This window comes from Pseudochaenichthys georgianus, chromosome 21, assembly GCF_902827115.2.
Source record: "Pseudochaenichthys georgianus chromosome 21, fPseGeo1.2, whole genome shotgun sequence".
Lineage (NCBI taxonomy): Eukaryota > Metazoa > Chordata > Actinopteri > Perciformes > Channichthyidae > Pseudochaenichthys > Pseudochaenichthys georgianus.
The window spans coordinates 24,703,517-24,720,001 of record NC_047523.1 but is presented as its reverse complement, the minus strand read 5'-3'; the positions used below and the strand labels follow the sequence as shown (position 1 = coordinate 24,720,001).

General features: G+C 40.6%; 2 protein-coding genes across 2 annotated transcripts; one reads left to right on the top strand and one right to left on the bottom strand.

The window, feature by feature from the left end:
• Window positions 1–171: 171 nt before the first annotated feature.
• Window positions 172–5,254, top strand: ankzf1 (ankyrin repeat and zinc finger peptidyl tRNA hydrolase 1). The gene is made up of 16 exons (XM_034109828.2): window positions 172–276; window positions 605–753; window positions 855–973; window positions 1,107–1,209; window positions 1,304–1,515; window positions 1,611–1,720; window positions 1,838–1,991; window positions 2,520–2,742; window positions 2,841–2,939; window positions 3,060–3,227; window positions 3,343–3,477; window positions 3,594–3,876; window positions 3,969–4,080; window positions 4,165–4,332; window positions 4,415–4,479; window positions 4,823–5,254. Exons 2-16 carry the CDS (start codon window positions 630–632, stop codon window positions 4,947–4,949), a joined length of 2,202 nt encoding a protein of 733 aa, XP_033965719.1. The 5' UTR covers window positions 172–276; window positions 605–629; the 3' UTR covers window positions 4,950–5,254.
• Window positions 5,159–10,658, bottom strand: glb1l (galactosidase, beta 1-like). The gene is made up of 16 exons (XM_034109829.2): window positions 10,458–10,658; window positions 9,729–9,898; window positions 9,490–9,640; window positions 9,337–9,397; window positions 9,156–9,250; window positions 8,883–9,063; window positions 8,722–8,780; window positions 8,507–8,628; window positions 8,252–8,292; window positions 8,021–8,139; window positions 7,856–7,930; window positions 7,258–7,347; window positions 7,025–7,138; window positions 6,755–6,886; window positions 5,939–6,166; window positions 5,159–5,862 (listed from the first exon to the last, which is right to left on the bottom strand). The coding sequence occupies exons 1-16, from the start codon at window positions 10,521–10,523 to the stop codon at window positions 5,659–5,661; spliced, it is 1,908 nt and encodes a 635-aa protein (XP_033965720.1). The 5' UTR covers window positions 10,524–10,658; the 3' UTR covers window positions 5,159–5,658.
• Between the last annotated feature and the right edge of the window lie 5,827 nt (window positions 10,659–16,485).

The following is a 16,485-nucleotide window of genomic DNA, read 5'->3' as shown; positions in this document are numbered from 1 at the left end:
TTTGTAAATAAATATGCAAAGCAACATTTAAAGGAGAAACATTTAAATGTTCTTCAAAAAATATAAAGTGAATATAATATTTTTCTGTACAAAGTTATTAAGTGAACGTATTTGTATTTCACCACAGACTGTTGGGACAATAAGTGAGTTTTCAACCTTTGCTCTGTGGACGCCTTCTCGTTTGCGGTTTTGACGCTCTCGGGCTTCCGTAGATATGTCATGAGGAAATGCAAGGCAACACATCGTTAGCGCTGCTCTCCGTGACACCCTTTTATGGTAAGTGTTTGCTATTTTTAAGTGAGTTAATTGAAACTTCCACTAGTTGTAACACACTATTATAACTAGTAGAAGAACGTAGACATCGTTAAATGAAGATAATGGCTACTATTAGTCACTACACGTGTGGTTCAAAGAGCAGATGGTCACAGTTACATCAGCTAAGATAACGTTAGCTTTCAGGATATAATCAAACTGTTTTTTGTACGCCAGGTTATTACAGTAATGTTGTCAGAGCTTAACTAAGCTCATAACAACAGGTTAATACAGTTAATTATTGAGGATAAATGGACAATGTTTATCTGTTTTTATTTTTCTAACTTTGCAGGTGATGTGATTTTTTAAAAACAACAATGACGACGAGTTACGAGCATCACTCCATCTTTCACTTGAGCCCAGAGGATGAGGCTTTCATTGGGCTGAGAGAAGTGAACCCCATCCTGAAGCAGGCTGTCAACACTGATCCAGTCTCAGACAGTATGTGTGAACTGTTGCTGTGGTTTCTGTTGTAAAAACAAGTAAAATACCTTAGTTTTCTGTTTGTTTTGATACCTAACTTTGTTTTTTTTTCTCTCAAGAGTTGGAAGACAGATCCCCAGAGGATGACAGACAGCGGGAGTCCAGTCTGGTTAGAGAAGTGTCAGATAAGATGGTCTGCTCAGCCTGCAAGTGCCTTTTTATCAGTCGTGAGGAACAGGTAACAGACAACTACAAACTCTTGTCTATTGAGGCTTTCTACCACTTAAATAATGATCTGTTAATGTACTAAATACTGCACTGGAGTATGGGTTATCATTTGAGTAAAACATGTTTTTTTTTCTTCTAAACAGACTGAGCACTACAAGCTTGACTGGCATCGCTTCAACTTGAGACTAAAGATTTCAGGAATGCCGCCTGTAACAGCTGAGGAGTTTGAGAGGAAGACCGGAGCTGGTAAGAAAACCAAAGTCCGTAAAACCAAAGTCCAAAGCGATGGTTTCTTGTATTGTTTGTTACAATTGTTTGATTTTCCGTTCTTGCTTTACAGGAGACATGTCAAGTATCTCAGGCTCAGAGTCCGATTCAGATGAAGACGACTCGGATAGTGAGAGTGGGGGAACGAGCAGCAACGTCACTGGCACAGATAATGAGAGCTCAGTTGAAACCAGTTTGTTTAATGGCCGGCACTCCAGCAAGGTGTTTTTCCAGAACTCAGCCGAACAATATCTATCAGTGTACCGCTGCATTCTGAAGGGAAAGGTGAGCAGCAGGTACACTAAGTACCGTACGGTTTGTGATGTGTATTAAGAGACTTGATTTTTTATTTTAATTCATGTTCTGTCTAAATATTTCAGTCAAATGATGAGCTAGATGCAGCGATCTTCCTGAAGGCCATAAGTAAGAACACTGTGTGGGTAATTCTCATGACAGGTGGAGGCCACTTTGCTGGTGCTGTATTCCAAGGGTGAGTGGACAGTTTTTTTTGTTTTGTTTGCTTTCAGCACCTGAGATTACACACCAGGGTTGGAATGAAAAGGAAATCTGTAAGCATTAGCCCAACACAATGTATTTATTTGTACAGAAAAGAAGTCCTTGAGCACAAGACTTTCCACCGATACACAGTGAGAGCGAAGCGAGGCACGGCTCAGGGACTCAGAGACTCTCAGAACCGCAGCCACACGCCCAAATCTGCAGGAGCTGCTCTGAGGCGATACAATGAGGCGGCGCTAGTCAAGGTAAGATTATAGTAAAAAATAAGAGACAAATATTTCACCAACAGCTGATGTTACTGTGCTGTATGTCACATGGCTTATAATGATCATCCATGAAACTGATGGTGCTTTCTGCTGAAAAACATACATTTAGCTAAAGAACCAATACAGTTCTGGTGAGGGTAGCCATCCTCCTGACAACTGTGCTTACTTTTGTGAGCCACATTTATATAGCATTGGCGCTGCTTATTCTGAATAAGAATTTTTATAAAGTTTCCTTACTCTCAAAGGTACGTTTAAAGTGATCAAATACTTAGTGTAGGATAATTCCCAAAAATGGATAACAACAATTCTGCTGTTACATGTACGGTTCCATTTATTATTTGTCAATGTTTCCATTAGAGCGTTTTATAAATGATAACAAATCTAATGTTTTAAAGTGAAATATGTTGGCTTAGTCCATTCTTGAGTTTTTTTCTGCACACACAATTAAAATGTGCGGGATCAAGTTTTTCATGTGCACACGCTAATGTTTTGTATAACCTTTCGCAGGAGATACAGGATCTTCTGGTCTGTTGGGCTGAACACCTAAAGGAGGCTTCTGCCATATTTGTAAGAGCACCCAGCTACAATAAAAGCGCCTTTTTCGGAGGCCGTGCTGCTCCGCTGGACAAAAAAGATCGCAGGATCCACACCCTCCCCTTTCCCACACGCAGGGCAACCTTTCGAGAGGCACAGAGGGTACATGATGTGCTTTCAACTGTCCATATTTACGGTAAGCTGAATTATATCTCTGGAATAATGACATGTTATCTACTAATTCTCATACAGACAGGGTATAATCAATACTGTTTGCTAAATATCTTGTTGCAGCAAAAGACACAGACATGACTGCAGTCTACAGTCCTTCTAAGAAGGCCTGGAAGAAATCCCTCAAACGAACTGCACAAATAGATAAAGGTCCAGAGAAAGGTAAGCATGTACAATGTGGGCCTGCACTCTATTGGACTATATACAAAATACCATGGCACAAATACCCCTACAATAATGATTTGAGATTTACTTTCTGTTCAACTTTATTCTTGGCATTAGCGGAAGAAAACCATGATAGCTCTGATGAAGAAGAGGGTGGAGAGATCCTGCTGGAGATGGTGGAGCAGACCATAGGAACTCTGGACCTTAGAGAGTATGAAATCTGTCCCTCCAGGCACAGGAGGAGAAGGAGGAGGAAAAAGGAGGAACCCAAGCTGCCTATTGAGGGTAGGTCTGCTCCAGTGTAATGTCACATAGATGGATGTAGCTGCTTTAGAAACCTGAGGAATACTTCACATCACATTCCGCAAGGTTTATGACATTTCAACTCCATGTTTGACAGAATTAAGTAACATAGAGGCAGATGAGGAAGTTCCAGAGGAAGTCCCAGAGGATACACCAGTCGAAGACACCCCTCAAGAGACGCAATCAAAGAACAAGAGGAAGAGGAAAGCAAAGAGTACAAAACAACTGGAAGGTAAATATGTACTCCTAAATACTATTGTTTATCATGTTGCACCTGTTCCTCAATCGTACAACCTGCCACAGCTGTAAAGTTTGAGAAAGGTATTATTTATCTCTCTGTGTCTGTAGAAAATGCTGATGATTCCTCGGAGTATGGCCTGAGGGACGAAGTGTTTACAGCCTGTAAGGTGGGGGATGTAGACGCTCTATGTAGACTCCTTCAGCTACCTGGAGAAACGTCAGAGAGTCAAGAGCAGCAGGAGAACAACCCTCTTGATGTGCAAAGTCCTCTAACGCTCCTTAATAAGCCCCTCGACTCCTCGGGGTTCACTTTGCTGCATGTGGCCTCAGCAGCTGCCCAGAAGGCGGTGGTCCGGCTGCTCCTGGACGCAGGGGCAGACCCAGCTTGCAGGTATATTAAATAATATAATTACAGTAAAGGTACAATCTTAGTGTTATCATTTGCGAAAGTGATAACATAATTTCTGCAATATTCCTTTACAGAGACAACAAAGGGCAGCCCCCTTATATTGTCGCCACTGACAAAGACACAAGGAATGTCTTTCGCAAATACATGGGTGAGAATCCTGACAAATATGACTACAGCAAGGCACAGGTAAGAAAGTACCACGCTAACCTTTATACATGTACCCCATTTCAAATAAAAGAGCACTTGTTTTTAACACTTGCACACCTCAAGGTCCCTGGGCCGCTTACAGCAGAGATTGAATCCAAAAAGGCAGAAAAGAAAAAGGCACAAAACGCGATAAAAAAACAGCGAGAAAAAGGGCAGAAGGAAGAAAAGAGGAAACAAGAGTTGGAGGCGGAGGAAAAGAAGAGGTTTGCATCTCTGACTGATCGGGAAAAGGTGAGTTATTCTCAGTTTATCACTGATGTTCATGGTATGATTAAACCTCTCGAGGTGTTAACGGTTTTCTCCTTGGTTGTAGAGAGCTCTGGCAGCTGAGAAGAGGTTAGCAGAGCAAGTAGCTGCCTCAGGAGTCTCCAATGTCAAGTGAGTCCGCTAGAGCCATCCTCTAATTGATTTAGCAGGGGCTTCTACATTTACATTACTGGAAATAATGATGGCTGATCTAACAGGTGCTTTGTTAATATGCCTTATTGTTATTTCCTATTTCTTTGGCTTGTATGTATGGTGTCCATGCTATAGAAGAGCGCCCTCATTGAGTTATGTACTAGAACACGTATGTCGAGTAGTTTTCTCCTAAGGCTGGTATATCAGACACTGGTGAGGACCTAGATTGCCTCTATGCTCAAATCAAAGTGCTTTTTAAAAAAAAAAAATATATAAATGTCACCTAAATTTGCTGTGCTTTTTTGTTTGTCTTTGTGCCCAGGAGGTGCTGGTCGTGTGGAGAGTCTCTGCTTGAGAAGGTCCCATTTCAGTACCTGGAGTATTCGTTCTGCACCCCTCGCTGTGTCCAGGAACACCGTAAAGCCAACACAGTTCAAGGCAAGACCTAACAACCATAAAGAATAATAGAACCATAGAACACTAAATCTTAAATGTGAGAGAGCTACCTCATCAAGACCAGAAGTGGATTTGTGCAGCGTCGATGCAGCATTGAAATCTAATATGGCTGTCATGCCGGGTGCTCGTTTCATTTTCAAATACCAAACATACATTTTAAATATTTTCTTTTTTTTGGCAATGATCTCAGACAACTGGATACTGTATGCCAACTTGTAATAAATGTACTCTTTATTCACAGTATCTGCACCTTTTGGAGAAGGTTCAAAAGCAAATATAATAAAAATAATGAATACTGCTTGTTTATCACTGTCATTTTTCCAAAGGCACAAGTGGCAATATTTGTGTTCCAACAGCTGAATGTAGAGACCATATTTTGGGACAGATCCACAAAAGGCATGTGTAAATCGGACAAAAACAAACAGCTTACTTCTATAAGCACCCTCAAAGGGGAATAAAAAAAGAAGGCCTCATTTAAACCGTTAAACCATTTAAGATTATTATTTCCATCTCCCTCTGCAGAAAAAGGCAAATTAAACTCGGCTGCTAAATATGCATGGCCGTATTTGTGCTGTAATATTGTTAGTTGGCGCAATATCTTTTGTGAACCTAGATAAAGGACAGATGGCGGGTGTAGAAGATGGAGCTTTCGGTGGCCGCAATACATTCTTTGTGAACTCCCCCCCCCCCCTCTGTGCTCTGTTAAGGCTTTTCAGCAAGGACATTGAGCTGAGGCCGGTCCATGAAGAGCACCTGTAGGTGAGCTGGGGCCCGCTCCAGTTCCAGCACTGTGATGTTGTTGGGCTGGGTGGTGCTGAGCAGGGGTCCGGGAACATAAAGAGTCTGCTGGGGGCCCCTTGCTGGCCAGTATCGTCCCAGATTCATACCATTGATCCAAACCTGACCCTGATTTAAAAAAAAAAAAAAATGAATGTATCACTGTAATCATAAGGTAAACCAACATAGGAAACAAAATTGTTACCTTTGTCCATTCATTGAGCTTGAGGAAGGTGTCCCAGGAAAGGCCGTTGGGCTGCAGAGTCCCCATGTAGATAACTGGTCCAACTGAAGGGTCTTTCTGAGGGGCAGGGGAGGACTTTCCACTGTCTGAATGAGGCCAGCTACCGGTGATGGCTCCATCGATGTCCAAAGGGTAGATCTGCCAGTCAGTCAGGATATCTTTCCCCAGGAACAGGTTGCTCACGAGGCCCTGCAATACAAACAGTCTTTACCATCTAACACTTTGTGTAAGCACATTTTGATTACACCTAATGTCATGTTTCATAAAGCATTGTGGTTTGTGACCAACCCTAACTATCAGCGACTATCACTGGTTTTATGGCTGTCTATCCTAACGTTCATGTGTTGGTTATGTAATAGCAAGAGATTCCATTGTATAACTTTAATTGGAGAAAAACTGGTACGGAGAACATTGTTTGAATCCTTTCACTTTATGAGAGTTTGAGCACTCGAGGGGCTCTTATTGTTATACAACTTTATAATTGTGTTGTTTAAAAAAAAAAAAATGATGGTTCTTTTATATATTTAGTGACTATTTTTCAAGTATGCAGGCTTAGTTTGAGGCTAAGAGGTGATTATTTACATCAATACTTTTTTATTTGCTGGCCTTTATTGAGGCCAAAACACACACAAAACAAAGGATTGATTACTATGAGTTTTACCAAGACAGTATTGAGGTTTGTGGAACCCCAAATAATGTGAGAGTAAAGACAACAAAATGAAGAAGTAATTGTGGGAACCAATACAAAAGATATGGGATTAGACATTGTTTTCTTGCCTTATAGTCATTGATCTTGCTGCCAAAGTTCACCCTGCCCATGTTCTCAATGAGGATGTCCAAAGTGTCCCCCTGCTGTCCAGTGACGTTCATCACCAGCACAGTGTCTCTCTCCAACAGACCCTGGAAAACCTTTTCACACGGACACACACATCATGAGTAAGAATCGGAATTTCCACAAGATTTTGTAAACAATCACTTGTGTTTTCCCTATACCTGAACGGAAAAATCTGATTGGCTAGACAACAAAAGATCATTGTAAAGGCTTACCCCATTGACGGACACATATGCACGGTCATGAACCCCATTCAGTGGAGAGATAAGTGGCGTGGGCTTGGAGAGGTCCCAGGGCAGCGTGGTCCGATACAGCATAAATCCATAGTTCTGCACACAATAGACATGACAAGTTGTAGACACAAACAGTCTAGAAGTTCTGCATGTTTCAAGAGGTTTACTGCACTAGTCCCCCCTCCTCTATTGTGGCCTTCAGACCTACACCATACCTGCTTCATCTCTTCAAACGTCAGAGGATGCTGCGATTTCACCGGCTCGGCAGGTGAGATGGTGTTCAACAGATCGCTGACTTTGCCAACCTGGGAAAGAGTTGAGATTAACTACGGCAACCTCTGGCATCTTCACACTTTTTTTCCTTTCATTTTGGTTATTGGTAAATAACTGACAGTATTAAAACTAATTAAAGAAACACACATAAAAAGGGAGGGATTTAAATTGTTAAACTTTAGGACGGCAAATACAATTTGAGGAGATTGAAAGCTCAAATTCAACTTAGTCCAGAAAGGAATGCCAATTTTTTTCAAAATCGTCGGCACCTTATCAAATTATAGACCAGAGTTCATTAAGTTGAGTGCTCTATCACATCTCTTGTAACGTAACTAGGAGGTTTTTACAGTTTATGCGATGTAGCCTTCATGTTAACATCATAAAAGTTTTGAAGTTATAGTTATACGTCATATTTCTTCCTCGGAAGCAATATGGCAATATCACCTGCCACAAAACATCTGATAGAGCTTGATAATCTAACAGCTACAACCTTTGTGTCTCTACATGCTTATTGCTCTTTAAAAGCTGAAATGATATTACCTTCTTCAGGGTCACAAAGCCATAGGCAAACTTGGGAGTTGCTGGTGGCATGGGGCCAGAGGGAATATCTCTAAACTGTGGAAAGAACAGCGATGCATTCGTCATATGTTAGACATATGAACCAATGTTATGAACCTCAGTGGGTGGCGGTTCGATCAGTGGTACCTGCTTAATGACGTCTCGGATGGCCAACAGCTTCTCTGTGGGGTCTCCTGCCTCCGACAGCGGGGCATCGTAATCATAACTAGTCACTACTGAGCGGAACCTCGTGTCGTGATCAGCACCTTCAGGGAGTTACAAAGAGATGAACGCATCATAAACTGAGCTTTAATATCCATCAAAATCGTGTGTTCAACTGAGATTATCCAACTGATTATGAAAAACCAAAACACGTACCATTCCAGTAACCAAAGTTACTGCCTCCTTCAAACATGTACCTGATAAGAGAGAGGTAGACTGAGTTACTTAGCGGGGGAAACCTGAGCTCATTACATGGAACTTATTCACCTCATGGGAGCAGTTCTATATTTAACTGCTGAGTGATTCATTTTAAGGAAAAGGCTGGCAATAATGTATATCCATGTGATTTGATGACAATAACAAAATATAGAACAATGCCAGGAAAGTGTTTACAGAGAAGAGGAGACATACATGTTGACGTTGGCCCCTAATGTTAGCATTTCTGCTAGCACTATGCTGACCTTCTGAGCATCAACCACAACATGCTGATCCCCCCAGTGGTCCAACCAGCCAGTGTAGAACTCTGAGTTCACCTGTAGCATAAATTGGAAATACGTTTACACCATATGCTCAGATTGATGAGTTAATACTGCATGTTCAAATCTGTGGATCAATGTGTAACTAACCAGTGGACCTTGAGGTTCAAACCTCCTTTGCCTGTCGAAGGCATTGGTTATGTTGGTGTCTGTATGAGGGGAACAATTGTACAAATTACATCTTTGCGCATGAATAACTTCAGAAAGTAAACAATGTTATTATGGTTGATTATTTTTGACACAGTACCGACCTGTTCCAAAGTCAACTGTAGCATATAATCCCTCCAGAGTCCCACATTTCATTTCCTTGTCTGTGTTTCCATCGGTGGTGAACAGGACTGTGTCTTCTCCCAGAAAGAAGCGAAACAGTGCCCGCAGGTGACGCATGTAGTTGTAGTCACAAGCAAAGTAACTTCCATATTCATTCTCCACCTGAAGTCCAAGAAGGTGATTAATCATCATCAATTGAAATTCAAATCAATATTGAATTACTAACTTATAAACTTAGCAACAGAACGCTCTACCTGGACAGTGATGATGTTTCCCCCGTTGATATACAGCCACGGCCTCATTTTGGGCAGAAGAACAGAAAGCCAGTTGCTGACTGCCTGGACATAATCTGTATGACAAGAAAAAGCTAATTAATGGAATATTTTGTTGCTTTTTTTAAGACAAAAGGAAACAAACAGTAGGTGCATATTATACCTGCGTCAGCTGAGCGGAGCACGATATTTGGTTTCTGAAGTAACCATGCTGGCAATCCACCCTGATATTAAGACAACATTTTTGTTTTAACTTATTTTTCAAAATAGGGAACTAACTTTGTTTCTATAGCTGTTCAAAAGTTCAATTTCTCACCATTTCCCACTCTGCACAGATGTACGGTCCGGGGCGCAGGATGACCAACAGACCTGTCTGATTAGCCAGATCCAAAAAATGCTTCAGATCTCGGTCCCCTGTGAAGTTTTGGACCCCCTGCACCACTTCATGGAAGTTCCAGGGTACGTATCTGTGTGGAGGCAGAGTAAATTTACAGAATAGAAAGAGCATACCTCATAATAGAAGATGTATTTACAAATATGATGTGTTGAACTTACACTTGGATAGCATTCAGTCCAGTCATGTACATCTTTAGGAGTCGGTCCTTCCAGTAGTACCTTGGGATCCTGGAGTAGTGAATACTGCCTGAGATGTACTGAAAAGGCTTTCCATCTTTCAGGAAACAGTTGTTCTTGTAGTCTATAGAGAAGGAGTTTTCTCCAGACACCTGAGAGAGATGGCATGTTCTTTTTAAGTTGTATTTTAAAAACAGGTGGAAGTCTGCATTCACTCTTTAATTTCCATCACATACAATCAGTGGTGGAAGGAACTAGAATGTTCTCAAGTACTGTAGCCTACTTAAATTAAATGTGGAGGAAGACCTACTTGTACTCACTGTTTTCCTTTTAGTAAACAACATTTTAAAAGGGATGTACATATTTAATTGTTTTACTTTTATTTTATTGTGAAGGCTTTCATCCCTTGGTCCCTCTTACATTTAGATTAATATTATAGAATATAAAAACAAATGTTCTATTGCCAAAATGTGCCATAGTGTAATATGGTGAATTCAGGATTTTTTAAGTATTAGAAGTAAAGATGTAAGAGTAATCTGTTGTCTGAATAATCTTTGAATTGAAAGAGTTTCCCAAGTATTAAACAAAGATAAAATGGTGTACTGTTTCTACTTTAAGTGGTAAAACCAAACACATTGCAGAAATGACAGACATGTGAGTGATCAGGTGACTTTATTAATTCAAGAAGTCAACTTCCAGGTTCTTTCTTACCAAGTTTCCACTGGCAGATAAACAGGCGAGGATTACTGCAACGAAGAGTAACACACCAGCAGCCATGTCCGCTGCCTTGCTGCGAAAAGTGAAGCTAAAACTAAGTCATCACTAACAGAAAGTATTAAACTTCTACTTCATATTAGAGAAGCTATGCTGCATACAGCGCTTTAACGGCATCAACGTACTGCCATGGCGTACTGCCCGCTAAAGCAGTGTCACGTGATTCTCGTTGGGTATCTGCAGGGTCCTAAAGAGCCCCTCAGACTCGTCCCGGCCGTATGTACACTAGTTTACCCGGAAAAACACGACACACTTAATTAATAGTCCTCTATTTCTTCTTTTGTGAATACCAAATAACAGAAATAATTGATGAAAATGGTTTCGAGATAGTGAAAATAAGTATACCTCAAACTTAAAAAACGATTTACAGTTTGACCTATAGATGTCGCTGTTCAAGCAGAAATTGTTCCGCTGTTCTAGAGAAAAACAACTGAAATAAGTAGCACTTTAATTCTTCTGCATATGTCCATCATGTTATGCAACAACTTTAAATCTGGCTAGAGTGTCATACAGGTCAACAATACAAAATGATAACATGTATAATACAACATGTCCTACATAACTGTGTGGGTTAAGGAAAACACTGAGAGCCATCATGTGATATACTGCTGTCGCTATACGTGCTGTCATACTATGCATTATGTAGCCTAGGTAAAGAACAGTTCCATTGTGTTTGGCATGGCAAGGTAACAAAGCAACCAGTTCAGGAAAGGTTTGCTTGATTATAGCTGCAGGACAGGGCCCTTCCTCTGTCCGTCTTCCATGTTGTCTGAATGATGGTTAAAGTTCAACATTTCATCATTTCATTGTTATTCATAGGCCTATAACTTTTAAAACTGGAACCCTGCAACCAACACTTTCATTTGTGATGAGAAAGTATATTTAAAAAGGATAATATGAAGTACATTTGCAGTTAATCTTCTGATCACATGAATGTCTGCTAATGTCTCATTCCTTTAAAGAGCACTAGATGGCGCTTCAATGCCTTAATGAGGACCAAAGTAAACTGTGATCCTGCCAGAGATGAGGCCATTTCATAGTTTTAGAGTGGTAAAAAATATCGCTTTATAGGCCTACTAAGCTTTATTGAGTTTCTTCCAGTACACATTAATGATGGCGTGCACATCATTATGGTTCAAGAAAGTAGGGGTTAGTTAAGTGGTATTGGAGTAGCTGGTGTTTACAGGAACACCAGTTTATGTATCTCTGTTTTGCAAACAAAAAGCAGTCAACCTGGTCAATTTGGGTTGATAATCCCTGCATCTGCTTGCTGGCCTGTCATTGTTTTCATATCTAAACACACACACACACACACACACACACACACACACACACACACACACACACACACACACACACACACACACACACACACACACACACACACACACACACACACACACACACACACACACACTTTTCCAGATGTTTTTTTCTCCTTTTTCCAGTCCCACCCCCGCAACAGTAATGAGTGTCCATACAATAATCTCATTTCCTGCACTGCCTCTTTATCCATCAATCTCCATTTTAAGAAGATTGAAAGGTTGGGTGCGCACAATTGCTAATGGCAACAGATCTAAACTGCAGATAGGAGAAATACTATGGCTCTGTGGCTCATTAGCCCACTGTCAGACACAGTAAATTGTCCTGGGAATGAGAGGAGGAACGACATACATGGGCCTGTAATTTGGTTATGAGTGTGATAGTGCCTGAGGAGAGCTTGTGAGTATCCCATCTTTGAAGGCCCTGAGCTTGTTGAAAATGGATGTTTAAACCGCAAAAAAAAAAATCAAGTGACTAATGCACTGAGGACACCACTTACTTTGATACTTTAGCAAGAGTGGAAGTCTAAAGGAAGTGACTGAGACTATAAACCCCTAAGAGACTCTCATTACTGCAGTTGCAGACATTAGCAAATGAGATCAGGTTGCATTCACTACATTGTAGTTTTTTATACTCCTTATTTGACTTGCAAAACACCGTAGTTAGCTGTTTAATTATTGCATAAAGATACAGACCAGACCTTCCTATGGAGAGGCAGAGGCCTGTCCCTACTGTGATGGAGACACAGAGAAACACTCACCCTAGGGTCGGGCGTCACCTCGATGAAGTCATCTCCCCTGAGTCTGTAATTAGATTGAAGCATCCCCTCTGCCCCTCCAACCCTCTAAATAAGCCCTCTTTGTTGTTTCTGGCAGGTGTATTCACCCACCCCCACCTCTACATACCTTCCACCTCCCGGAAATACAGTTCAGTTCATTTAGAACAGCTGATGTTAAAGGGGCACACCAATTTACACTTCTTTATATGGAATATTACGCTGCTTTTACACTATTGGGCCTCTTCCTTAACACTTTGACAAGCGCTGTTAATCCAACCATCAACATGCTGGTTAATGGACAACCTGCTCTACATCCTGAGTGTAACTTTGTCAAGTCTGAATTGTAACCAGGACCTGGGTTCATTTTTTAGACCTGATAAAAAAAATATAACACATTTTTATCAGATAGTAAGAAAGTAAAAAAGTTTGTGTTTCTAATTGTGACGTTTGTCAGGGAGTCAAATGAAAGTAGCATTATGGGAAGGACCCAAGGTTTTGTGAAGCTTTGAGACTATGTGTTGGCCCCAAAAGTGTGTTTTAAGCTCAAAGTTCACCAAATTCAAAATTCAAATACTGCTTATGAAATAATATAATACCAGGAGCTATTTTGCAACTTTTCCACTGGAAATTATGAAATTAACACTTTTACTTGTGAAATAGTAGCAGTAGCGTACATTGTGGTGAAGATTTCAATACTTCGTCACATAGCCTACAGAGATAGGCATCCTGATAAATTAATGTTTTTTTTCTTTCATATCTGCTTGCAAAAATGTGCTGTCTAGAAGCTGGTTCTTTCCTTATTGCATTGAACTTCATTGATTTTTTCACCTTTTTTTTTCCTTTTTTCCCTGACACATTGTCAATGCTTTTGTGTTTCACACATTACCTCTCCCAGGGAGGAAATGTTGTAATAAACTCTCCTCCCATAATAAGGACCACCACTGTCTGTCTTTGCAAATTCTGAACATATAAGGAAAAGCTTATTGATTAGTGATTCAGGGGAAATCTGAATGCTGAGCTGTCTGTGATTCACACCGTTGAATCATATGATATGAGGCATTGCTGCAGAATTCCCTGCAGGTCTCCATATCAGTCCCAAGCTCAGGATATAATGAGGAATGTACCGTCTCTGTTTTCTCAGGCTATGAATGGCCAGTGAGTCAGTGCTGGGCTCACTGATGCTGATACTCTGGACTCTGAGAGAAAACTGTGCTGAGAAACTAAACAATAAACAACAACATCCCAGTTACATGACAAAGGTTCAGCGGCATGTTATAGCTGAGTTCCCTCAGCAGTGGTGTGCATCCTTGGCATATTTTTCCAGTTCTCTTAAATCAAAAATCCATAGATAGGTACAGATATAGGAAATAAAGTACAATGTTATTGTGGGAGCATTGTAATATGAAGCTTTATAAACAAACAGGAAGTTGACAGTGCGGGGGAGCATGGGAAGTGTGTGAGCTGGGCCTCATTCCTCAGCCTATGGTATGTGTTTGGGGTGCAGGCATCTCTGAGGAGGAATTTTTGTGGTCAGAAATGTTGAAATCCTGCTGCTTGAACCCGGATGACCATTTTAGCTGATGGATCACAGTGATGAGAATCTTTCTTCTGCTCTTCCACCTACTTTTCTAGTCATATGTTGACTGTCAATCCATAAACTTTCACTCATCCTTTTGCTTTATTTCAAGCCGTAGTCGCAGCAGCTACTTTGGTTACTACTTACACATTGATGTACCATAAAGGGCCCTCAGTGTTTTTATTATTCTGTTGTGTTGTCTTTTACCTTTTAGTCCTTTACACATTTCCTTATTCATCCAACACAAAACAATACATATTTTACTGAAAATATGTGTGGTAATTGAATCCACAAATCCATACTGCATTACTTATATGTTTGTCCCATCACCTTGTGCCCTCTATCATATAAACAGAGACATTGTAGACGTAGGTGTGAGTAATGCTTTCAATTGGAAACCTGTTGGCTCTGTGGTGTCACAGGATCCGCAGCATAATTTAATAAATGTGGCACGAGTGTTTGTCATCGACCAGATTTACACATTAATGTAATGCTGCCAGCGAGAGTGATCCGATAAAGATTGAATCGCCTTTGTTTATGATATTGTCAGATGTTCTATTTTTTATCTCAAAGTCCACGTTCTCCTCTCACCTCTTTCCATCCATCTTACCTAAACTACATTTGTTTCAATCAATTATAACCTCTTTGTTTGCTTTGTTCCCTGAGTGTGTCCAATAATCCACTGCTCCTCTGACACAGCGGCCCCCGCCCTGAAAGACGAATAAGCAATGACCACATCAATTTCATTAGTGAAATTCAACAACAAGAATCATTACATCATTAGTCTCATGCGTGGCTTGACTAATCTTCTAATGTGTAGCTTCAACTTGACATGATATCCATTGACACAATGAAGCTCTTCAACTTGTTAAACCTAATATTCATTTCATATTTTAGACCTTTCTTGATTTACATAACATTGAACTCATCTTTCTCTTGCGGTTTCTCACTTTTTTTTTCTTTAAGCATAAACTATAAAAAGCAGATGGTTCCATAATGATATAAATGATCAATGCTTGTTCTGTTGGCACTCTGGATTCAGGCAATCATTCATGGGTGAGTGCTATTGTACGTCATCAAACCTACAGTTAAGTGATTATCATGGTCTGGTTGTGACTAACAGTGCATGGCTGGGTAGAGACTTATCAAACAGTCACTCTCAGTCAGCAGGACCACCATCACATGTGCTCAAGCCAGACTTTCCTATTATTGTTATTCGAAGCTGCAAAAGGGTCCTTCAACCGACCTGAATGACTTTGCCTGAGGCCTTGTCTGCTAATAGGAGGGTCATCACAACTGTCTCCATTAGTCCTCCAAATACACAACTCCTCACATGTCATGCTCCTCTTTCACGCTTAATCAGACGTTTAAATAATGGAGTCATTGATCTGAATTGGTCACATTACCCTTGCTTGGTACCTCAGTTGGAGAAGTACATTTTTAATGTGACAAAAAACCTCTGGCTCTGTTTGTTTGTGCCACTTAATTTGGCCATAGAGACCATTTCTGCTGTCACAGATATCAGATCTCAAATGTACTGCATGCTGTAATAGCAGGACGTGGGAATGGTTGTACAGTAGGTCTGTGTTAGTGTTGCCTTAGGGCTCTTTATTTGACAGCCTATTCATTAATTAACTGGCAAGCATTTTAAAATGTTTTTTGTTGACATAACATATCCCTACAATTCTATCTTCTCTTGTTTTTAGTGATGATACACTGAGCTCCTAGTTGCATTTGTCTCTCTAGGACTGATAAGTGGAAGGTCTTGAAACAAAAGCGAACTTTATTTAAAAGGTCTTTTGGAGGCTCCGTGGACCTCCAAACGCCAGGCGGGATCCCAAGAAAGGGTCAGAGAATGGAGAATGGCACTCAGGGCTACGAGAAAAAACTCTGAGAAACTCAGGCAACGAGCTTCTCAACCATGGCACGCTGTCCACCTCCATTTGAGCCTTTTTGAGGACAGCCTCTTTGTCCCTTTTAGCCGAGGTTCTACTCCATTCAGCATAATGACACTGAAGAGTGTACTCTTGGGAGACCAAGTCCAAATAAAAATAAAAATCTGCTGAGTCCATTGTTCGTCGGTTCATTCTGTTAGGAATCGTGGAAAAAGGTAGGACCCAAATGCAGACTACAAAAAACGGAAAAAGGTCTTGAAACAAAAGAGAGCTTTATTTAAAAGCAGATGTCAAAACATGGCATTACTTGAAACGGTAACAGAAAACAACTACACAAAAACTGACCGTGAGAAACATGGAGGAAGACCGGAGAGACAACCAAGAAACATGACG